Genomic DNA, 25,126 nt, shown 5'->3' on the forward strand with positions numbered 1-25,126 from the left:
ATCTGGCCAGTGGTATATGAAGACTCCCAGGAGCTTGGTGTATCTGGCTAGTGGTATATGAAGACTCCCAAGAGCCTGGTGTATCTGGCTAGTGGTATATGAAGACTCCCAAGAGCCTGGTGTATCTGGCCAGTGATATATGAAGACTCCCAGGAGCCTGGTGTCTCTGGCCAGTGGTATATGAAGACTCCCAGGAGCCTGGTGTATCCAGCCAGTGGTATATGAAGACTCCCAGGAGCCTGGTGTCTGGCCAGTGGTATATGAAGACTCCCAGGAGCCTGGTGTATCCGGCCAGTGGTATATGAAGACTCCCAGGAGCCTGGTGTCTCTGGCCAGTGGTATATGAAGACTCCCAGGAGCCTGGTGTATCCAGCCAGTGGTATATGAAGACTCCCAGGAGCCTGGTGTCTGGCCAGTGGTATATGAAGACTCCCAGGAGCCTGGTGTATCCGGCCAGTGGTATATGAAGACTCCCAGGAGCCTGGTGTATCCGGCCAGTGGTATATGAAGACTCCCAGGAGCCTGGTGTATCTGACTTAAATCAGAGTTGAAGACAACATGGGGGTTATTGACAATCATGTACAGAAACTCCAAGATCAGAACAGAATTTATTTGTAGTTAACATTTTGTCAGGGCTTCTAACAGAGATGACCAGGACAAGTATTTATAAAGGGCAAAAAGTGGGTTGGGGAGGGCTGTGATGTCGTAGATGCAAAAATGCGGTGAAGTCTGAGACGTGAGGGACTCTGCGTAGCAATTTATACATTTTTAAGTATTAATTCAGCAAGAGTTAAAGCAATGTTAATTTTTCATTCATTCTGCAAATGGTGCCATAATATTTGTTGGCTGTGAATTCCCATACAATTTCTCCACAGATTTTCCTACTTTGATGAGTTCAGCATCACTGAAGTGCATGAGGTGTTGCTTCTTAAAAACTATATAGAGTAGTTACAAAATTCAGCATTTCTGACATTCCTACATCTTCACCTCCCTGACCTTACCCCACCTTCACCTCTCTGACCTCACCTGACCTTTGCCTCCCTGATCTCCTCATTGATTTCATCAGGATCCTGTAAAAGTATGAAAGGTTTCACCGGACTCTCCCTGTATGGTATTGTACTGTATAGAAAAAAATCCGTTGAAGAAATTTAAACTGCCTGCATATCAACACAATAAAGGACTTTTCATTGCTATTAAATCAAAAATACTTCACAAAAATTCACCAATTATTTTCAAATGCTTTTGTAAATGTATCTTTCGAGTCGCAGCTCGAGCAAATGTCATAGTACAGTACTGACACTTATAGGGTTTCTCACCAGTATGAAGCCTTCGGTGTTCTGTCAAGTGGTGACGAACTGTAAATTTCCGCTCACAATGTTCACATTTGTATGGTTTTTCACCAGTGTGTGTTCTTCGGTGATCTTCCATGTCCACTTTGGCAACAAAAGCCTTTGGACAAAGATCACATTTGAATGCCCTATCATTTGCATGCCTCTTAAGATGCACATGTCTGCTAGCTTCATATCGAAAACTTTTCCCACAAACTCCACAAATAAATGGTCGTTCCTGTGTGTGGAGACGCTTATGTGCACTTAATGTATATTTGTAAGTAAAACATTTGCCACAATAATCACACAAAAATGGACGTTCACCGGTATGAATTCTCATGTGTATCGCCATGTTACTCTTCTTAGAAAAAGATTTTCCACATACTGAACAACAAAATGGCTTTGCACCTGTGTGACTTCTTGTATGAATATGCAAAATGCTTTTAAACTTAAATACTTTAGGACAATGCTCACATCTCAGCAATCCTTGGATTTTTTTGTTATTTGGAAAATCTGGAGGTGCTTCTAAATGTATGCCACCAATGGTTTCTGATGATTGACCCTCCTGCAATTCATTTGGCATTGCTTTGTTTGTTTGCAGATTTTCCAGTACATCTTTACCAAGCAAATGATAAACACTAGAGTTTTCTTGTATTTCACATAGACTTATTTCATCTTTATTTACTCCTACCTCAAATTTATCGATATGATCTACAATTTTTTCTTTCAAACATCCTACAACTTCTTGAGGTTCCAATTTAACAGCATAATCCTCCATTAATTCACCCTGAAGTTTATGTAAAGGAGAAATTATGTTTTCTGGATTAACTGTATCACTAACTTTAAAGTCAGACAATTTTGCATTTTGTATATTATTATTTGGGTTATCCTTGCATGTCTTTGTTTCAATTATAGCTTGGCACATTTTCATATGATTGTGAAAATTTATTCTGTATCTGAATGATTTATTACAGGTTTCGCACACATACGCATCTTCACCTCTGTGAATTCGTCTATGAATTCTACAATGTTTGGCAGAAATAAATCTCATTTTGCAATCTTTGCATTTAAATGGCCTTTTACCTGTATGTTTTCTATAGTGCACTTTAAGTGCAAACTCTTTATGGAACTCTTTGCCACAGTTATCACACTTATATTTTAATTCTACTTCGGAGTTCTTGTTTGATCTTTCGGGAATCATCGGGATTGACTGACTGTTATGGGAGATGGCACAGGGGTTTGGAAATGATCGCCCACACTGATGTTTTGCTAAAAAGACCTCCTGTTGAAAAGCCTGATGACATTTCTTGCATGTATAATGGTATTTGCTTGAATGCAATTTCACATGATTTCTAAGTTCACTCCTAAATGAAAAAGAAGAGTGACATTTTTCACACCTGAAGGGCAAATCTTCTCCCAGGGTGGATGACATGCATAAGTAGTATTCACCCAGTGAATTTTCATTATCTGTATTTACAGACTCTTTGGTTTGCTGCTCATGCTTTGCTTCGTGAGCTTCCAGCAGAGCTGTGTATCTGTAAGATACATCACAATACCGGCATTTTCTAAGAGGTTTTCTTTTATTTTTATAGCATTTGATTTTTGCATTTTCATACGATGTATCCACAGTTTCAGGGCCATCTAACTGTGCAACTAACTGACATGTATTAGACTGTTCCTCTATATCAGCCCTTGTTAAGTTACTAACAATAGAAATATCCTGGTTCAACAGAATGCTTTTAATTTTGTTGTCCATAAGAACCTCTTCCTTCTTTACAGAGGTGTGATTAAGGATTGTACCAGCAATCTTCTCACAATATACTCCATTTTCACATTCAACATCTATATTGGAGGTAAAGTTTATAATACTCTCTTGTCTTTCAGAATTCATGCTATAAATTTGTAGATCATTGTGCTGCCCAACAGATGTTGTTCCTATAATTCCAATACGATCTGACCTAAGTATTGTATCATCAATATTATTCTGGGATACAATCCAATCATCCCTGCATAGCCGAGAATCTATACTGGCCTTCCCTGTATAACATTCATAACTTGACAAATGGTTAAGGCCCACAGATTCTTCAATAACATTCTCGTTAGATGTCTCATCAGGAAGGGAGAGGACTGGTATTGTATCTATGTCTTCTTGCACATTACCGACTTGTGGCAAATCTGGAAAATTAAGCGTTTCGTTGTTCTGTATATCTTTCAGAAGTAAAATTTGCTGATCCTGAGTGTTGCTATTCATTTCAACCAGATTTATACTTTTTGTTAATTTTGCTGTTGATTTGTTTGACTGCTCAGGTAATAATTTGGTAATTTCATGGATACACGTGCTTCCATCTCCAATGCTGGTTACTGCAACAACCACTAATGCCATTTCATTTGTTGGAGGATCGGTATATAATACTATGCTCTCCATATAAGGGTTCAACGAGTCACATTCCTTTGCTACTAAAAATATATTGTCTTTCATGTAATGCGTCACTTTAGGGATCAGCTGGGGTTTGTCGTTTGCAATTGGAAAACTGAATCTGGGTGTAATGTGTGCCTGTATCTTTGCATGGTACATTGCTTTATCTATATTCATTTCAAATACTGTACGTAAGTGGGATTTCAAGTGTTTTTTTAAACTGATGGATCTTGAAAAGCACGCAGAGCAGAACTCACACTCAAATGGTCGTTCACCTGTATGTATTCTTAAATGCTCTGTGAGATGACTTTTAACCATAAATGCGGCATTACAATGACTGCAATTATAAGGCCTGTGTCCTGTGTGTGTTCGCATATGTATGAACAGTGAAGCTCGGTAACGGTATGATTTGCCACACACAGTACAACTAAACTTGGTTTCTCCGGTATGAATTGTACGATGACACTCCAAGATAGAGCGCGTTTTAAACACTTTTCCACAATTTTCACACATAAATGGTCTCCTGTCTGAGTGAATTTCCATATGTACTTTAACACCAATAGAGGCCTTGAATCTTTTGTGACATATTTTGCATTCGTGTGGACGATCATTACTGTGTTTTCTTTTGTGAACAATAAGATTAAACTTTCTATAAAACTGCTTTCCACATTCATCACAGCTGTGTGGTCGTAACCCTTCATGCAAATTTCTCTCATGATTATTCCTTATCCATACAGATTTGAAAGATTTTGAACAATGACGACATTTACAACGATTTTCCTTAGGGGCTTTGTCACACAACTTTTTCTTCATTGCATCAGAATGTGAATGCTGCCGTTTCTTCTGGGATTGTATATATTTTGTATCTGCTATTATGCATCCACTTTCTTTGTGATCTAACCAGTCATTTTCATTCTCAAAATTTTGGCTGCAGTCATGACAGATGTATGGAGGACCTTCCCTGTGCTTTCTTGTATGGGCTGTCAAGAGTGTGTAACGACTGAAACTAGCATTACACTCATCACATTTATAAGGCCTGCGTGTGGGTTCCCCCAAGTTTTCTTTATGAGGTTCATTAGTACGTTCCACTGAAGTGCAATGTACGGGCTTGGAGACTTCCAGTTTTTCAATGGTATCTGGTAGCAGAACTTGAACTTTCAATTCATTCGAACAGATTTGTGATGATTGATTGTGCGTCTGTATTTCATTGTATTTATCACATTGACAGTGTTCTCCCATTTCAAGTGGTAAGTTACACAGGTAACAATCACTTTCATGGTTTGCCATGTTTACTAAACATGCAGTCATTTACCTTTTCAAGTTATCTAGTATACTAGTGAATAATATACATCATCCTTAACAGGAGAGACAAAATGGCATTCAAAACTGATGTAAAATTAGGAATTTTCTTAGCATGATTCTTGTACAAAATACTTTACAACAAATTTTAAAAAAAGATAACATATGAGAGTAGACTTCAGTATTACAAAAGGATCCTCACCTGCTTCAGTAAACATATTATTTAATTTAAGAGCCATATCCAGTTTTTCTTCTCACCTGAAGCTAGAACACATAACATGATGTTTTTCAATCACACACTGTACTACTAGTGTTACATCCTGGAATACTCCCTGCCACTCTCCTGAGGCTCAGTGAATATTGTGCTCCATTTGCCATCATACTCTTTTGGGATATGACTGGAACATCAAGGCCAGGATGCATGCACCTGGAAAGAAAAGATATGACAATACATTTTATAACAAATTACTTTAGGCCTGTAATTTTAAGAATATCAGAGGTGTAATTCAAGGAGGCATAGTCATAGCCAAACATTCAGGTGACAACACATCTCATAATTATATCTAAAAATACAATACATACCTTACAATAATATCCAAACATACACATCAATGCACCTCACAATACCAAACAACCACGTACAGTGGCACCTCGATTAACAAGATTAATCTGTTCCGGCACCGAGCTCGTCATATAGAAAACTCGTCTTGCGAAATAATAACAAAACTGTTGTCGGAGGTGTCTGAGAACCAGCAGGAACGCTCGTTATTCAAGCAAAAGCTCGTCAGTCGAGACATATTTTCTGCGAGTGGCTTGCTTGTTACTCAAAATGCTCATAACTGGAGCCACTCGTCACTCGAGGTTCCACTGTACATCAATATACATCTTACAATCATGTAAGTTTATTCTTCCTTCAACAGTCTTCCTCATTTAATTCTTCCAACCTACACTGCACAACACATTTGCAGAACATTTAGAGTTCCATGTTCATTATCTGCCATATCTAGAAATCCAACTTAAATTCTTACTCTCAATGGCATGTTGGCTCTTACTGGCTTGAGTTTTGCAAAGATAGGTCTAATTCCTTATTGATGTACCACTTAGGGCGGACTACTTTTAAAACACATTTCGGTAGGGGAATGCTCTCCTTACCATAAAACTCTAACCCATTTGTACAGAGACTTCACAAAACTTCAATGCTTTGTACAGCTCAAGTGTTTCTGTATACAATATTAGTACCCATGCAACATATTTTTCATGTGCAGTAATCCTTTAAACACATATATCACTTTTTGTATTTTAGCCTTACAACTCAATTAGGCAAGCACTGAAGATGTGCCTCTCAGCAATGACTGAAAAGGGCATGAGCAGAGTGGACTACCTATCCCACAAGAACCACCCCAATGCACAAAAAGGATTGGAAAATAGCATTCGGTTAATAAGGCATGCCACAGAGCTTATAGTGCAGTGCATTAGGGATGTAAATAAAGCACTACTTCCAAAGTGCTGGCCCAAGAAATTGACATTAAACCATGCAAATGCCTCGCCCAAACACCAAAACCTGAGCACAGCTAAGAGGAATGGGTGACACTAAGAAACAGTGAGTCAAAGAACCATGAAATGGCTTCGAAAGGCTATTATCCAAAAACCAGATGGAGAGAGAGGTAATCTTGAGCCAGGTCAGGCAGCAGGAAGACTCAGAAACCATGCAATCTGATCCATGCACTAAGCTGGCTTACTGGACCGATGCCAAGGCTAGTGTAGTACTACTGTTTAGTTTGTGAATGCATTATGATGATAACAAGCAGGCTGTGTGACTGTAACTAGAATAGGCCAACCAAATGATACTGGTAGACCTGTCTCACTGCTGCTATTCCCCACCAAAAAAGTGTTGGACCCCAGAAGTTGCAGTCTGCTAATGGATATTCAACTTTCCAGAAGAAGGGTAAAAGTGTACAAGTTGCTATTCACATACAACCAACAATATGTGCCTAAAGTGGACTAATAGGCCTTCTAAATTTTCCATTATTCTTGATAGGTATATTTTTATTACAATTATTAAGAACATGATAATGTTAATTAGTAGGGACAGAAAATGTATATTGAATATAACCAATTAAATATTAATAGCCTAGTTGACTAGACCACCATCCAGAAGGCCTGGTCAGAGACCAAGCCGCAGGAAAGTTGATCCTCGGAATCATCTAAAGATAACACAAACCATTTACTCTCACTTCTCACCTGTGCAAAACAGTTTCATAAGCAACATAGCATCATCAGAGCAGATCAAACGCCCTCTGTCACATCTTGGCACTGTTCATAAGAGGGTCTCCAAGAGTCTTAGTTATGTCTTATCCAACGTCATCTCTGCTAACCTGCATTGTAGGACAACTGAGTCTAAGGGTCTTGTTTTAGGAATGAAATAACTAATTACTGTATTTGAAACAACAGGAATCAAGGTTAATGAGATATTTCTACATGTATACAGTACAGTAATCCTGTCTGTATTTTTAGACAAATTTAATGTATTTGAAAATATATTAAACTATGTATTTTCATATAAGAACATATGTACAGCATTTTATTATTGGAACAACTGTTATTCCCACTGAATTGTCACATTGGCTTTTGTATTATTTCAGATGTGTAGTGAACCAAGTTGAATAAAACTTTGATTTACTGTATTCCGACACCTCAGTTGATAAGTAAATAACAAGAGCAAACGCCAACAGAGTACCATCTGACAATTAAGGTAATAATTTTAACATTTTAACTTTGTCTGACAAGTACAGTATACTGTAATTATATTTTGATCGAAGTTTATTTCATAATAGTCCTCAATTAGCTATTGGCTTCAAGAAATACAAAGACAAATGGCACTATTTCCAGATGCATCACTTTGACAACGGTTTGGAGGATTTGAGATTAGTACACATTTATGCATAGACAATTCAATCTAATTTTTGAGGACATTTTAAATTTTTTTGGCCCTTTAGAAAGCTGTTTACATGATCAAGTCTCCACAATACTAAGAAATTCAATTATATTCCTTAATTTAATTTGTTAGAATTATAGGATATTATAAATTAATCATAAAAAAGAATAAAACAAGAGGAAGATACTGATACTGTACTGGGATAGCAACAACAATGGGATAGCAAGAGTCTCACAGTACAGATGGCTTCAATCTTGACTCACAATCAGAGATCCTAAGATCGTTTCCCAGACGGGACAGAAATGGTTAGGCATGTTTTATTTCACCTAATACCTTTGTTCACCTAGCAGTAAATAGGTACCAGGGAGTTAGGCAACTGTTGTGGGGGTTGCATCCTGGGGAGGGTCACCAGTTCGCCCATATACACCATACATCTTGTACACACTTATACACTTGTATTGAAGTGCCCTTGAGGGCACTTCAATACAAGTGTATAGTGTATATGTACATATTATTATATGTAATAAGCCTTGGTATCCTGCCTAGGACTAGCCCCTCTCCTAGGTACCTACACAGGACTGTCTAGTTGCTGAGGTGCCTGCCTAGGGCTAATTTATTATTTATTTATTTATTTATTTATTTATATACAAGAAGGTACATTGAAGAATTTAAGTTGAGGAACCTACCTAGGCTAAGGCGAGGCATTGGTCTTAGAATGACTAATGTGGTTGAAGGTCCCCGTCCTAGATATCTTCTTTACGGTACATCCAGGTTGGAAAATTCTCACAGCAGATGAAGATGCTTGAGTTTAAAGGATTGTACTTGCTTCTTCTTCTTGTTGTTGGGCTGTGTTTTGTTTGTTTATAATGAAGGTCCTTCTGAACTCAGCTGAGACGGAGATAACTATTATTATGGCGGGAAGATAATCGGTTGTCGACCCGTTCACCAACTTCGTTTTCTTTGGTGAGTGACGTAGGTCGTTTTAGGTTCGAATTCATTTTGTTTAATAATCATTTATTTTACCTGAGACTCACTGACACACTAGTGACCTCGACGAGGCCAGGAAACCGGCGGCTTGTCAATGATCTCTCAATTTACCCTAAATTCGACTCGTATTTTATTAAGGACAAGCAGTATATATATATATATATATATATATATATATATATATATATATATATATATATATATATATATATATATATATATATATATATATATATGACAATGTCAGACCACGGAGGAAAATGAAACAGGAATTTCCTTAAATCTCCTTTTTGTCACATTCTTAATCACGTGTTTATTTTCGTGAGATATATATATATATATATATATATATATATATATATATATATATATATATATATATATATATATATATATATATATATATATATATATATATATATATATATATATATATATATATCTCACGAAAATAAACACGTGATTAAGAATGTGACAAAAAGGAGATTTAAGGAAATTCCTGTTTCATTTTCCTCCGTGGTCTGACATTGTCATATATATATATATATATATATATATATATATATATATATATATATATATATATATATATATATATATATATATATATATATATATATATATATATATATATGACAATGTCAGACCACGGAGGAAAATGAAACAGGAATTTCCTTAAATCTCCTTAAATCTCAACTAACACAACACCTATACCCCCTATTAGACTATTTTACAGGAACTTCTTTTCCACAGCTCATAAAACGGAGGAAAGGGTCCTGAAAGATATTGTTAATAGAAACGTTATCCCTACAGACAAAAATCAGAGGATACAACTGACGATTTACTATAAAACCAGAAAAACGGCCAGCCTACTCATGAGAAACTCTCCAGACACAAAACAGAACGCTTTAAAAGAGACTAATGTCGTCTATGCCTTCAAATGCCCACTTGGGGACTGTAAGCTCCAAAAAACCCAGTATATAGGCAAGACAACAACATCTCTTTCTAGGCGTTTAACGATGCATAAGCAACAGGGCTCCATTAAGGAACATATAATCTCTTCCCATAACCAAACCATCGCCAGAGAAATCCTAGTAAACAACACAGAAATCATTGATAGATACAGCGATAGCAGGCGGCTTGACGTTTGCGAGGCACTACACATCAAGAAGTCAACACCAGCAATCAACAGCCAATTATTGCACAACTATATTCTACCCACCTCAAGACTCCGCTCCAATATAGAAGCATCAAGAAATATGGACCAATAGGCTTTCTACAAACACTTCTATTCAATACCCATTGTTTCTGTTCTGTCTTGTGTTGATACTTTTAATACCCTATTAATATCCCCTCCTGTTCTGTCTTGTGTTAATGCCACATCACCCTTACCACCTCACTCAAATGTAGATATAAAATCAGAGATACGTTCTAATCAGTTGTGTATTTGTGAAGTCTTTGAAAATGTAATAAGTTTTACGAAACGCGCCCGTGTCGCGTCAGACTAGAAATAAAAATGAATTTTGGAGAAGTGATTTTTGATTTACCTCCAACAGTGAAGCGTAATGTACGAAAGATTGAGAAAATTCGTGTTAGAATTATTAATCTTACTTTTTCGGTCATATTTAATAATATATGTCTACAGGAAAGACTGCTACCAAAATATACTAATATATATATATATACATATATATATATATATATTAATTCTTTTGCTCTATGTATTTTGTCAAATGATATAATAGAGCTAGGTTATGTAAATAATAATAATAATAATAATTTTATTTTTTACATCACTGACTGAGGGTTCCATCTCTTATCACTTATTTTATTTACAACAATGTTTTGCTTATTAATGAATTGTATTTTAGTACCTTTGGAATGATGACATATTTCTTCTTGCTGACATTAATTAATGAAGCAGTATTATCTTATTGCGAAGCCTATCATCAAAAATGATAGTGCCTATAATGACGCCATAACCTAAAATTTTAGTTCTTACGGTTATCTTAAGGTACTTTACCTCAAGTAAAGGCTATCCTTTAGGATAGCCTTTACTTGTACTCAGTACTTCAAGTTACTGAGTTTCTCAGTACTTCAAGTTAGACGTACCAATATATATACTATTGGATCCAAACAAACCTCACGTATTTATTTTATAGTCTTGACAACAAGAGGGTAAAAAAGTTACTTAAGCATTCCTAAGCCCCCTATAGCACAAATATGTGCTATTTTAGGCCTAAAATAGCGTTTATTAGGCCTAGGATTGCTTGGGTAGTTTAGGTTAGGTTCTTTGGTTGTATTTCCGATTTTCAAGAGCGCCATTTGGGGTAATTCAATAATGCAAAATGTGTTAGAGTTCACAACAAAAAGTTCGCAACATATTGTGGTAACTTTGACCAATATGTTGCTCTAAGTAGTGAAATTTTAGGATGATGGTCTGCCATTAAATTATTAATTATTATTAGTACTATTGGCGTTCGTGCGGAAGACGCAGGTTAGGGTTTCGTCTACAGAAGAGGGTGTTTCGTCTACGGAAGTGGGTGTTTCGTCTACGGAAGAGGGTGTTTCGTCTACGGAAGAGGGTGTTTCGTCTACGGAAGAGGGTGTTTCGTCTACGGAAGAGGGTGTTTCGTCGACGGAAGTGGGTGTTTCGTCGACGGAAGTGGGTGTTTCGTCGACGTAAGTGAGTGTTTCGTCGACGGAAGTGGGTGTTTCGTCGACGGAAGTGGGTGTTTCGTCGACGGAAGTGGGTGTTTCGTCGACGTAAGTGAGTGTTTCGTCGACGGAAGTGGGTGTTTCGTCGACGGAAGTGGGTGTTTCGTCGACGGAAGTGGGTGTTTCGTCGACGGAAGTGGGTGTTTCGTCGACGTAGGTGGGTGTTTCGTCGACGGAAGTGGGTGTTTCATCGACGGAAGTGGGTGTTTCGTCGACGGAAGTGGGTGTTTCGTCGACGGAAGTGGGTGTTTCGTCGACGGAAGTGGGTGTTTCATCGACGGAAGTGGGTGTTTCGTCGACGGAAGTTAGGATTTCGTGGACGGAGGTGGCGACGGCAGGGGTACTGAGATTGATGATGGTGGTGGTAGCGGCAGCGGAGCTGTGATTAAGGCTGTCCTCCTTGCGGGGATCGTAAGAGGCGACGTACGACCGCTCGGTGACGCTATTCAGGAGGCTGACGTCCGTGCGGGGATTGTACGACCGCTCAGTGACGCTATTCAGGAGGCTGACGTCCGTGCGGGGGTCGTACGACCGCTCGGTGACGCTATTCAGGAGGCTGACGTCCGTGCGGGGGTCGTAAGACGTACCATAAGACCGGTCCGGGGCAATGTGACCCCTGAGGCGATAGACTGAGCGGCGTACTTGTAATTTCACCTGGGAAGCGGAGAGGGGGAAGTGTTAGACGCAGTAAGAGAATAACGGACAGACTAAAAATCATGTACTACCATGCAAGCTACGCACCTCCTTATTGAGAAAGCAGTAGACAAGGGCCACATATAGTCCTTGCAGTCCATCCAGACTTGACGCCACAAGGCTATACATCTGGAGAACATTAGAACGTGCATTTTAGAAATGGAATAGTTTACATTTATTACATATTAAATAAGGTATAATGGAGTCTTTATTTTAAATATGATACAGATGTTGTTTTAAACTGGCAAAGAATATATGGAGAGCTAAACGTATTTATACCTAGATCTTCAGAGAGTTGTGGACATAGAATCCAAGACCTGAGACGGGATAACGTGACATCATAGTGAGGTCACAAAGAAAATTAGACACTAAGACCTCGCCTCTAAAAATAAAGAAATAACGTTTCGGTCCGTCCTGGACCATTATCACGACTTGACGACGGACCGAAACGTCGTCACTTCCTATATTTTTAGATGTTTGGGTTGATTGTGGCGTCATATCGACATGGACAGCATCCGCAAGTAGAAACAACTTACACATACAACAGCCTGGCTTCTAAGTAACGCCATTGATATTTTCCAGCACGATGGTCTCATTTATAAGGAAAATGATACTCCGGCTTTCTAAAATAGGGCACCAACATGGGTCCCTCCGGAACAGACCACCAATATCGGCCTCCTAGTTGCCACAACCATAACCAACCTTGTGCACCATTTAAGACATGTTCTTACCAACTAACACAGCACCGAACACTACATGTTGTTGTTGTTATAGATTCAGCTACTCGGAACAAGTTCCAAGTAGCACGGGCTATGGTGAGCCCGTAACTTACCTGGCACAGGAGCGGGGTAAATAGCACCGGCTATAGTGAGCCCGTAGTGGACTTACCTGGCACAGGAGCGGTGCCGTCCGAACACTACAATACCACTACTGCTTATAAACACTGTGGTGAACCTGCGCAGAGCACGAACGTGAGGTTTATGGACTGCGCAGATCAGGTGAGCCAGAGTGACACAGGCTTCGGTTACAGAATCACAAGAGAAACCAAATAGAATGAGAAAAAAGTTAATAGAATCTAGGGAGAGGGAAGAACCGTGCATGATCAGGAGAATGTGGGAACATGAGAATGAAAGGGCGATAGTGAGGGTGGAGGACGAGTGTGCTGACCTGCATGGCCGAGCAGCTGACGGTGTCTGGAGGAATGGCGATGGTGCTGAAGAACTGGAGTCCAAACATCGGCAGGAGGAAGGATGTGGCCTTCACTGCACGCCTGGTGGAGAGCCAACCACACAACCATTAGTGAGACCACTACCTCACTGTACGGTAGACGCATCTTAAACCTCAACACATGTGGGTATCGTGCCATGTACCCAGTTACACTGCACGCCTGGTGGAGAGCCAACCACACAACAATTAGTGAGACCACTACCTCACTGTACGGTAGACGCATCTTAAACCTGAACACATGTGGGTATCGTGCCATGTACCCAGTTACACTGGGTACCTTCGCATCCCAGTTCATACCTTTAGAGGGAAACGCAATGCGTACTAGTGGCTTTAGGTATTGTATGTACTAACTCTTTCTTTAAATCCAACATTATGTTTATAACTCATCTGCAATGTATCTACCTTTATCTGACTAAAGAATCTGAATCTGAAAGGAAGATATACACGGAAAGGTGTATATCTTTCGGTATATATCTTTCTTCCCCTCTAACATTACAATTCTGATAATGATAAACAAATGAACAAATCCACAAGGGCCGTGACGAGGATTCGAACACTGCGTCCGGGAGCATCCCAGACACTGCCTTAATCGACTGAGCTACGACAGGGTTAAAAGGGGGAAGGGGGGATGGTTATGTGCTGATAATAATAATTTCTCCCCCGAATCAACCTACCCTGGCTTTGCGCCCTGGTGAGGCCACTCCAGACCGAGAACCAGAGCGCAACTCCATAGTCTCCTGAGACTGATGGATGCCTACTAAATGCATATGTGAAATGTAAGTTGACAAGAAGAAAGACGTGTATACCTTGTGCAGGCGACGAGTCACAATAACGTGGCTAAAGTATGATGACCAGACCACACTAGAATGTGAAGGGACGACGACGTTTCGGTCCGTCCTGGACCATTCTCAAGTCGATTGTCACAATCGACTTTAGAATGGTCCAGGACGGACCGAAACGTCGTTGTCCCTTCACATTCTAGTGTGTGGTCTGGTCACCATGTATACCTTGTGGCAGTGGAGGTGTCGTTGTTGACGTTCCTTAGCTTGGTGAGGAGCACTCTCAGCATGTTGGCCAGTAGCGTCGCGTCCACCTGCGTCACACAAACACATCTTAAGTTGTCTTCCTGGTCCTAAGTACAAGTTAATTCACATCACTGGGAAGTGTAGAAAGGGGTGGGCACGTTTTCTTTCATTTGATGTCTCTGTTCACCTAGCAGTAAATAGCAACCCGGGAGTTAGGCAGCTGTTGTGGGGTTGCATCTTGGGACAGGTCAGTTGTTGGCCTTGGGTCTATAGGAGGAGCTCGATAAGCGTTAACCAGGTTCCTGTCTCCGGTAATGGGAACCAACAAATTCTAGGGGATACTTAAACAGTTTTGAATTTCATATTTCTCACTATTGAGAATAATACAGTATTTTAGCCTAATTTAACTCTCACATAACCTAATCATATATAGGGAGAAGATAATAGAACTAGTTACGTAGTGGTTCTGAAATAGAACTAGTTACGAACGGGTTACGATGAGGGGACATATCCTCCATGAGGATAGGTTGGATACAAAACGTCAACTCACTATAAGTATGATCATCTTGGGTAACTCAGTGATGAGGTAGAGGTCGGCTCCGTGGCTGTGATCATCACCTAGCCAGCACTGGTAGTCCTCCACTATGGCGCGACTCACAGCCCATGATATGCCCAACACAACAGCGGGAACTGACCACGAGAGAGAGAGAGAGAAAAGCAGGTCATAAATATACGTCTCATGTGTTCCTAAAACGCCCACAGTAATCCCGCAATAATCCAGTTTTAATTCCTTTATAGATCAAGTGACAGACTCCGACTAATCGACCCGTAGACTTACCCCAGCCAATGAGAACGTAAACATAGGTCTTTCCACCGCCCCTGAAGGCGGCGACGATGAGGCGATGGAGGTAAACACTCTCCGCCAGCATCCAGGTCCACACGGCCAGGCTGCACATCTTGGTCAGGAAGACCAGCAGTCGGCAGCCAGCCGTGTTGTCGTCCAACAGTGTGTTGGTCTGTGGAGAAGGGTCTAAAACCTGAGAGAAATGTGTAACCTCCCCCCCTTTGCCCGTGGAGGATCATTAGTAGGGTCGGGGTCAGTCCCATATCATATACAATATCCGGATTTCGTTACAATTCCTGACTTTTTATATTAATACGTGATTTTGTATATACAGTGAGTGGGTGAGGCATTTTGAGGAGCGGTTGAGGCATTTTGATGAGAAAGCTTCAGTTATGCACTTAAACTAGTGAACGCGAGCATGCCCCCAACACGCACTTACCCCCGTGTACTCAGGCACCCGCAGGACGAGGACGTCCAGCAGATTGAAGAAAGCCTTCCCGAGGAGGGCGCAGAAGAAATTGAGATGCAGGTAAAACCTTTGAACCCGAAGCTGTCTGTTAGGAGGTCAAGGATAAGTACAGCTTAGCAACCACTAGCATTATTCCTGCAGCAGTCTTATAATACTGTATGCAGGCGATGAGTCACAATAACGTGGCTAAAGTATGATGACCAGACCACACACTAGAAGGTGAAGGGACGATGACGTTTCGGTCCGTCCTGGACCATTCTCAAGTCGATTGTGGACCATTCACAATCGACTTGAGAATAGTCCAGGACGGACCGAAACGTCGTCGTCCCCTTCACATTCTAGTGTGTGGTCTGGTCATCATTATAATACTGTACTACTAACGCGTGAGCAAACCACAATAGTGTGATATATCAATAATCATACCCCCCCCCCCTTTCTCATTGTTTCATCACGCTGTTGTGGCTTGCTTGTGTATTTTAAACGAAGGGAAGTGGTGGTCGAACGCCATACCTACTCCAGCGCGCATGCAGGCTGTTCGTAAAAGCTATTTGTGGCAACAAGTAGGGAATGCAAAAATTCTTAGGGAGCACAATAGTGTCCCTGGTTGAAGAGCTTTTAGCATGATGGGATGCCGCTATCTCACAGATTATGAGGGAAGGCAGTTGGTGTACCCACCTGGAGCCGGTCGGCCGAGCGGACAGCACGCTGGACTTGTGATCCTGTGGTCCCGGGCTCGATCCCGGGCGCCGGCGAGAAACATTGGGCAGAGTTTCTTTCATCCTATGCCCCTGTTACCTAGCAGTAAAATAGGTACCTGGGTGTTAGTCAGCTGTCACGGGCTGCTTCCTTGGGGTGGAGGCCTGGTCGAGGACCGGGCCGTGGAGACACTAAAGCCCCGAAATCATCTCAAGATAACCCCAAGATAACTTGTGGTAGATTATGAGGAGGTTGGCAATGATACCCACCTGTGGTAGATTATGAGAAAGTGTTTTAGAAGTTGCCAGGTGTAGTAGAAGATGAGGGAGAAGACTAGGTGTCCTCACCTGTAGTAGATAATGATGAAGATGGCGGGACAGAGAGCCAGGAGAGAGAAGGTGTGCATGGCTGCCTCCCAGTAATATATAAAGAGGTGATAGTGCCTCTGGCTGCAGGAGGCGTAGTTGGTCTCTTCAATATCCCTGCTATTACGCGCCCAGGTTCCGTCTCCCAGACACTCCTTCCGTGCTTCAACTGCCTCCCATCCAATAAATAATAATAATAATTTTAGAACCCTACTCTTAAGATAAACCTTAAACCCAGCACTAGATTCACGAAAGCACTTACGAACGTGTACATCTTTCCTCAATCTTTGACGGCTTTGGTTACATTTATTAAACAGTTTACAAGCATGAAAACTTCCCATTCAACTGTTGTTATTGTTAAAAACAGCCGCCTGGTGCTTCGGAACTCATTAACTGTTTAATAATTGGAAACAAAGCCGCCAAAGATTGAGAAAAGATGTACAGGTTCGTAAGTACTTGCGTAAGTGCTTTCGTGAATCTGGCTCCTGGTGCGCCATATCTCTGCTTTAATTTTTTTTTTTTTTTGAGATATATACAAGAGTTGTTACATTCTTGTACAGCCACTAGTACGCGAAGCGTTTCGGGCAAGTCCTTAATCCTATGGTCCCTGGAATACGATCCCCTGCCGCGAAGAATCGTATCTGAATTATCTGAATCACTCGCAATTCTTCTACAAATTGCTCTTTGCGTCATATATATATATGACTTCAAATTGACAAGAGAAAGCTTACTAAATAACAGGAGGAACAAGAGAACATAACAAATTGGGTGATCAACAAGTGAGTACTGACGTGCGCACTCCGGCTTGCCCTTATAGGCGTAGGGCGGACAGGTGACGGAGACGGTGGTGGAGGCCGGGGTGGGCGGGAAGCAGCTCCACCCGTCCCAGGTCCCAGGGCACCTGCTGCCTGCCGCGCCTGCACCAACACAACATGGATTAGTGATGCCCTCTTACTCAGGGAAAACATTCACTGGAGAAACAAACACACACACACACACACAAACACACACACACACACACACACACACACACACACACACACACACACACACACACACACACACACACACACACACACACACACACACACACAGACAGAGCAGTACTCACTGCGAGGAAGGGTAAGGGCATGGAGGCAGCAGGAGAGAGCCGCCGTGCAGCAGTCCCTTAACTTAGCGGCCTCCAGTCCGTCCACCAGTGAGTCCGTCACCACCGCCCACGCCTCCTGGTCCTCGGGGTCCCAGTAATACGTCGCGTTCTGTACCAGTACACTCTTCTTGTTGTCATTGTCTCACAAGGTGTAGTGGTGATAGATGTGTCTCTCACAAGGTGTAGTGGTGATAGATGTGTGTCTCACAAGGTGTAGTGGTGATAGATGTGTGTCTCACAAGGTGTAGTGGTGATAGATGTGTGTGTATTAGGCGGGTGTTGAGTGGCATTACAGTCTTCTAGGAAGCGTTTGAGGTCACAACTAATAAGTTTAAGTATTTAAGTATTTAGTAGTTAAAAAGAGTATTTAAGTTTAGTCGGGCCGCCAATACTGGTGTCATTAGCTGATTAGAAGTTGTTAGAAATATTGTACACAATTTTGTGTATCTTCTACACTTGCCAGAGTGTAAAATTTACACTCTGTTCTGTTGTGATTTGTGTAATTCTTATTAGAGAAAGTCGTTAAGACAACTATCGTACTTTAAAGGGACACTGGTTGGTTTAAAGGGACACTGGTTGGTTTAAAGGGACACTGGTTGGTTTAAAGGGACACTGGTTAGTTCATTGAGTATATAGTTTAGGTGGAATTTCATGTCATTATACTAGTTCTTGGAGAGCCTTAATATATTGTCTACGTTAGCTGCAACAGTAAATTACAGGCGTTCAGTGAAATAACCATGTTATATGACCACACTAATGTTGCAATGCCATTGTTATCATTCATGCCAATCTTTGTAACGCGTTATAACTTTTAATTTAACATGCGCCTACTATTAAATATCCTGATTGTCAAATTCGAGTGGACATTTCCCTTATCCTATTTTGTGGAGTACACAGCTCATGCAGTTCTTCCAGTCTAGTTCAGGTTTGGAAGGTTGGTCGTGTACTGGATTATTGGAATACTTCAACCCGCTCTCGTACAAGACAGTCCATATATGACTTATTGCTTATAGGCTTATAGTCAATATTTGAATACTTATAGACATCGAGGATAATTGTGAGTAGGGATCAACACACCACACTACCACTCTCGTATGATAAGTTGATAGCCTCACGCGAGACAGTCCATATATGACTTATTGCTTATAGTCAATATTGTAATACATATAGACAACGAGGATGATTGTGAGTAGGGATCAACACCCACGCTACCACTCTCGTATGATGGGTTGTAACCCTCACGCGAGACCACATACAACCAGACATTACTGACCTCAACAGCAAACTTGAAGTCCAGCCTCTGTTTCCCATCGTGGAGGATGATGCGATCTCTCACCACACTGAGGTGATGCTTCCTCCTGTGGGCGGGGACGAAGTGGTAGCACCAGTAGCACGTCTGGTGTTGGTAGTACCTATCCTGCGTGGGATAGTAGTCCATGATGCCGTATCCCATGCGGCATGCTGGCTGCTCCTGTTGTTCCTGTTGCTGCTGCTGCTGTTGCTGCTGCAGGGGGTGTACGGTGGCATTGTCTACGTCTTCGGGTTTCGGTACTACAGGAGGACCTATTCTCGGGATTAGCTCCTTGAGGGACTTCGTGGGAGAGTAGGCGTCATATTCGGCAGTTGTGGAGGCATTGTCCCTGCTGCTGCTGCTGCTGCTCCCGGCACACCGTGACACCTGGAATGTATCGTTGCGCTCTGTGATGGTGAACTTAGTGGTGACTGGTGTGTGTGTGATGCTAGTGGTGATATATGTTTGGTGATCATTTTGCTTTTCCAGATTAAATAGTCGCCATGTTTTCCACATTACATACTGTATTATCAAGTACGGTTACACACTAGCAAAACATTCACATGTCACTCCACTACTTCAACCAACAGCCTGGTTGATCAGTCCGGCAACCAGGAGGCCTGGTCGACGACCGGGCCGCGGGGACGCTAAGCCCCGGAAGCACCTCAAGGTAACCTCAAGGTAAGGTTCATTCAACGTGATAATGTTCCGATCATATCCGATCAATAGGCGTATTCCAGGTGGGTCAAAGAGCATCGAACGCCGACCCTGGCTCTGCCATTGTTTTTTTAGCTGTATCAGTATTTCCTCACATAATCTCACTCACATAGGGGGCTGGCTGGCTGAGTGGACAGCGTTCTAGACTCAGTGGACCTAGGGGGGGTTCGATCCCGGCAGAGACAAAAATAGGCAGAGTTTCTTCCACCCTGATGCTTCTGTTACCTAGCAGTAAATAGGTACCTGGGAGTTAGACAGCTGCTACGGGCTGCTTCCTGGGTACGTGTGTGAAAAATAAAAAATTAGTAGTTAGTAACAGTTGATTGATAGTTGAGAGGCGGGCCGAAAGACGAGAGCTCAACCCCCGCAAGGACAAAAGGTGAATACAACTAGGTGAATACATTATGGTCCTCGTTAGTCAAAGAAACTATCTAATCGACAAGGGACTAAACTGTAAAATAAATATAAGTCATATTCAATAAAATATGGCTGTCACCTATGTATATTCAATGTTTCATGTATCACGTGTATGTATTTCCTGCATACATAACATACTATAACATACATCATTGTGTTAACCACCTTCTAACTATATTTTCTCTCTAAATCTAAAATCTAAATTATAGTAATGCGTATACCAGTTGACTTGTAAGTACTCTCTGGCAAATATATCTTGAAACGTTATCTTGAGGTTATCATGAGATGATTTCGGGTCTTAGCGTCCTCGCGGCCCGGTCCTCAGGACCGGGCTTCCTTTTTGTTACACACCCCAAGGAAGCAGCCCGTAGCAGCTGTCTAACTCCCAGGTACTTATTTACTGCTAGGTGAACTGGAACATCAGAGTGAAAGATACTCAACGGGCAGTTATTTTTCACCCTGATGCCCCCTGTTCACCTAGCAGTAAATAGGTACCTTGGAGTTAAGACAGCTGCTACGGGCTGCTTCCTGGGGTGTGTGTGTGTGTGGAAAAAAATAATTTGATTGACAGTTGAGAGGCGGGCCCAGTGAGCCAGAGCCCAACCCCCGTAAGCACAACTAGGTAAGTTGTACTCACCTAGTTGTAATTTAATCTTAATACTGTAATGTAATGAACATATAATGTTCCGAGTCAGTATTGAGAGAGAGAGAGAGAGAGAGAGAGAGAGAGAGAGAGAGAGAGAGAGAGAGAGAGAGAGAGAGAGAGAGAGAGAGAGAGAGAGAGAGAGAGAGAGACAGACAGAGAGAGAGAGAGAGAGAGAGAGAGAGACAGACAGACAGACAGACAGACAGACAGACAGACAGACAGACAGACAGACAGACAGACAGACAGACAGACAGACAGACAGAAAGAGAGACTTACCGTACAGAATATCAGTATAAATATGACCGTTCTCCCAGACATAGTATCAAGAGGGCTGCTGCTGACACTGCTACTGTTCCTGCCACCGCTACTGTTACTCCAGCGTCACTGCCTTCCGCATGATATCATTCACAACTGTCCAGGGTTCCTGCCGCTCGAGGGCACCGCTGGTATACACACGGACTAGTTATTAATGGACGTCTTCCTTGCTGCTGTTGATAATGAGAACTTCTGCTATTGTTAACAGTATCACAATTGTTGGCCGTATGTTACGCATACGTTCGAAATGCGACGTTCTTTGTAGAAGGACAAGTGGCTCCAATGGTGGAAATATTAAGAGATTTGTATGGAATTACATTTCTGCAGTATGCATATTTGTATACTTATTGACCGCAGTATACTTATTTGTATACTTATGTATACTGTATGACTACAGTATACTTATTTGTCGTCACTCAACTGATGATGGTGTTAGTAACTCATGTGGCTAATATGCAGTAGGTCCAACACTGTACCCCAGCTGCTACTCCAACACTGTACCCCAGCTGCTACTCCAACACTGTACCCCAGCTGCTACTCCAACACTGTACCCCAGCTGCTACTCCAACACTGTACCCCAGCTGCTACTCCAACACTGTACCCAGCTGCTACTCCAACACTGTACCCAGCTGCTATTCCAACACTGTACCCAGCTGCTACTCCAACACTGTACCCAGCTGCTACTCCAACACTGTACCCAGCTGCTACTCCAACACTGTACCCAGCTGCCACCCCAACACTGTACCCATCTGCCACCCCAACACTGTACCCAGCTGCTACTCCAACACTGTACCCAGCTGCTACTCCAACACTGTGCCCAGCTGCTACTCCAACACTGTACCCAGCTGCTACTCCAACACTGTACCCAGCTGCTACTCCAACACTGTGCCCAGCTGCTACTCCAACACTGTACCCAGCTGCTACTTCTCAACTTCCCACACATATGGTAGAGACGATAGCGTCTTGAAGACGATAAGAGCGGCTTAGCGCGGCTCCCACCAATAATCACTACCTTCTTTCACCACTAATCTCCTTTTATTTTAGCACATAATTAAAATATCCTAATTACATTACCTTACATAAGGCTACCACTATAGATACTGACCAACCAGCAAATATAATTTAATCCTGGACTAATGTAATCTCTCACTTTATATAAACCGGGAAACGGTTTAACGAGTTGATTAACCGCTCAATTAATCTATCCCTTACCTTAGAAACAGTGGGTTTAGAGTGAATGAAGTTTTATTGGAAATTTACACGTTGTCAATGTGCTAAAAAAAGTATAATTTTTTTGTACCCAGCGAATTATAAATCCCTCGCTAGCGATTAATTCTTCTGGGGAGGGTTTAGGCTACACTTTAACGTATGACATCCTCAAATTCAAATTTAAATTTAAATTCAAATGCTCAGTAATCCGTGAGGATTATGGGACTTTGTTTATCAAAGGTCATCTTATCAGGAAGCGGATTACTCGTACGTTTGTAATATGGGGGAACAGGTAACGCGTCAGCCTGGGTTACTAAATGTCCCCGGAATGATAACAAAAATGTTTTGTTATCATTTCTGGTAATCGTTGAAGCCGTCGCCGATAACACGAGACATTATGGCGTGTGGCTGACACTTACTGAACTCTAATTTGTTTTCTAATTTGACAGTATTATAATTATTGTTTTATTTTGGCTCGGCGATTTGTTCATTCAAATTGGAGTTTAAGAATTTGTGTTGTTTGAGATTGTCGTTGGTACTATATATGGAAAACAGTTCATGGGGCCAGATTCACGAAGCAGTTACGCAAGCACTTACGAACGTGTACATCTTTCCTCAATCTTTGACGGCTTTGGTTACATTTATTAAACAGTTTACAAGCATGAAAACTTCCCAATCAACTGTTGTTATTGTTATAAACAGCCTCCTGGTGCTTCGGAGCTCATTAACTGTTTAATAATTGTAAACAAAGCCGCCAAAGATTAAGAAAAGGTTACCCAACTACTTTTCCCTGGAACACGACCCGCCAATCGGTTCACAACCAGGTTCCACAATTACTGCTGGATGAACAGGGGCGATTAGTTAAGGATTAGTGGTCATTTCGACCCTCCCTGGCTAGGGTCTCGAACCCAGACCATATCGCTGGCGAGGCGTGGTGAGAGCGTTCAGGCCCTGTGATGCACAGACTCGCAATTATTAAAAAAAAAAATAGATAAAAATGTAGCTATATTCCTGTGAGTTGTCCGACCATAAGTTTGATAAATGCAACAGATTCAACACAAGTTAATATATATAGAGTTAATGTGAGTTGCAGGTGACTGGGTCATGATATTAACCTTGGAGCCGGTCGGCCGAGCGGACAGCACACTGGACTTGTGATCCTGTGGCCCCGGGTTCGATCCCGGGCGCCGGCGAGAAACACTGGGCAGAGTTTCTTTCCCCCTATGCCCCTGTTACCTAGCAGTAAAATAGGTACCTGGGTGTTAGTCAGCTGTCACGGGCTGCTTCCTGGGGGTGGAGGCCTGGTCGAGGACCGGGCCGCGGGGACACTAAAAAGCCCCGAAATCATCTCAAGATAACCTCAAGATAACCACTCCGTCGGGGTTGACAAGCGTCTTAACAATCGATTACTTCAGCTACATCAATAAGCCCACTGCAGCAATCCTCTATTATGCTTGCTGCCGACGCTCCAGCAGCTGATTGGCCCAATCATGCTGGAGCAACACATACCGTCCGCATGGCTGTATTTCTCCCCTGCTTAGCGCAAGAATATCAGCCTTAATGACGGGTGGGTATGACCACACACTGCCCTGTCTTGCCCCAACAACGCGACAAGGCTGTTCAAGAATAGTCTAATATTTAAGACTTTATTTGAAGAACAGCTTGACAGTACCGAAGGATTTGTTTTAATTACTGACAACACTAGAGAAAATATTTTTTTTTTTGTTTTAATAATTTAAGAACGCTTTTGTAGCCTAGTAATTACATGTCTATATATGTATGTATATATGTAGGTATGTATGTATATGTATGTATATATATATATATATATATATATATATATATATATATATATATATATATATATATATATATATATATATATATATATATAGGTGACGGGACATTACAGTTGGGTATTGATCTTGGTCTCCTGCTCTCTGGGTCATCACAGGCGGTTGGAAGCCAGCCAGTTTAGCTTGGTTAATATCTGCTAACAACCTCTGGAGGGTTATTATGGGCTAACAACCTCTGGAGGGTTATTATGGGCTAACAACCTCTGGAGGGTTATTATGGGCTAACAACCTCTGGAGGGTTATTATGGGCTAACAACCTCTGGAGGGTTATTATGGGCTAACAACCTCTGGAGGGTTATTATGGGCTAACAACCTCTGGAGGGTTATTATGGGCTAACAACCTCTGGAGGGTTATTAAAACCTCCACAATAACATATTGACCAACCAACATTTAACTGTAGTTCTGGACTATGTTTAGGACTAACATAACTCAATGTATTTACATTCTAGTGTTTAAGCTCTTGGACCCGGCTTCCCAGCTGCACTGTGTACTCACCTAGATGTGCTTGCGAGGGTTGAGCTC

General features: G+C 41.6%; 3 protein-coding genes across 5 annotated transcripts in view; 1 reads left to right on the plus strand and 2 right to left on the minus strand.

Annotated features, from left to right (window-relative positions):
• Positions 1–25,126, plus strand: part of LOC123769961 (tubulin beta-4A chain) — a 52,226-nt gene that overhangs the window by 7,369 nt on the left and 19,731 nt on the right. Inside the window, exon 2 of one of the 2 annotated variants that reach the window (XM_069301072.1) lies at positions 7,686–7,795. The exons of the other annotated variant lie outside the window; for it this stretch is intronic. The gene's annotated coding sequence lies outside the window, so the exon portion shown is untranslated. The remainder of the gene's footprint in view (positions 1–7,685; positions 7,796–25,126) is intronic. 2 annotated transcript variants of the gene reach the window in all.
• LOC123769962 (zinc finger protein 107) lies at positions 597–8,936 on the minus strand. Of its 2 annotated transcripts, XM_045761481.2 has the most exons (3): positions 8,665–8,936; positions 7,285–7,418; positions 597–5,470 (listed from the first exon to the last, which is right to left on the minus strand). In XM_045761481.2, the coding sequence occupies exon 3, from the start codon at positions 5,050–5,052 to the stop codon at positions 1,210–1,212; it is 3,843 nt and encodes a 1,280-aa protein (XP_045617437.1). In that variant the 5' UTR covers positions 5,053–5,470; positions 7,285–7,418; positions 8,665–8,936; the 3' UTR covers positions 597–1,209. The 2 variants fall into 2 exon arrangements, with proteins under 2 accessions (XP_045617437.1, XP_045617438.1); XM_045761482.2 differs by lacking the exon at positions 7,285–7,418.
• LOC123770159 (uncharacterized) lies at positions 10,772–21,714 on the minus strand. The gene is made up of 12 exons (XM_069300976.1): positions 21,500–21,714; positions 19,426–19,830; positions 18,114–18,261; positions 17,794–17,919; positions 16,985–17,171; positions 15,912–16,026; positions 15,467–15,644; positions 15,179–15,318; positions 14,611–14,696; positions 13,544–13,646; positions 12,425–12,505; positions 10,772–12,337 (listed from the first exon to the last, which is right to left on the minus strand). The coding sequence occupies exons 1-12, from the start codon at positions 21,539–21,541 to the stop codon at positions 11,420–11,422; spliced, it is 2,529 nt and encodes an 842-aa protein (XP_069157077.1). The 5' UTR covers positions 21,542–21,714; the 3' UTR covers positions 10,772–11,419.

This window comes from Procambarus clarkii, chromosome 45, assembly GCF_040958095.1.
Source record: "Procambarus clarkii isolate CNS0578487 chromosome 45, FALCON_Pclarkii_2.0, whole genome shotgun sequence".
Lineage (NCBI taxonomy): Eukaryota > Metazoa > Arthropoda > Malacostraca > Decapoda > Cambaridae > Procambarus > Procambarus clarkii.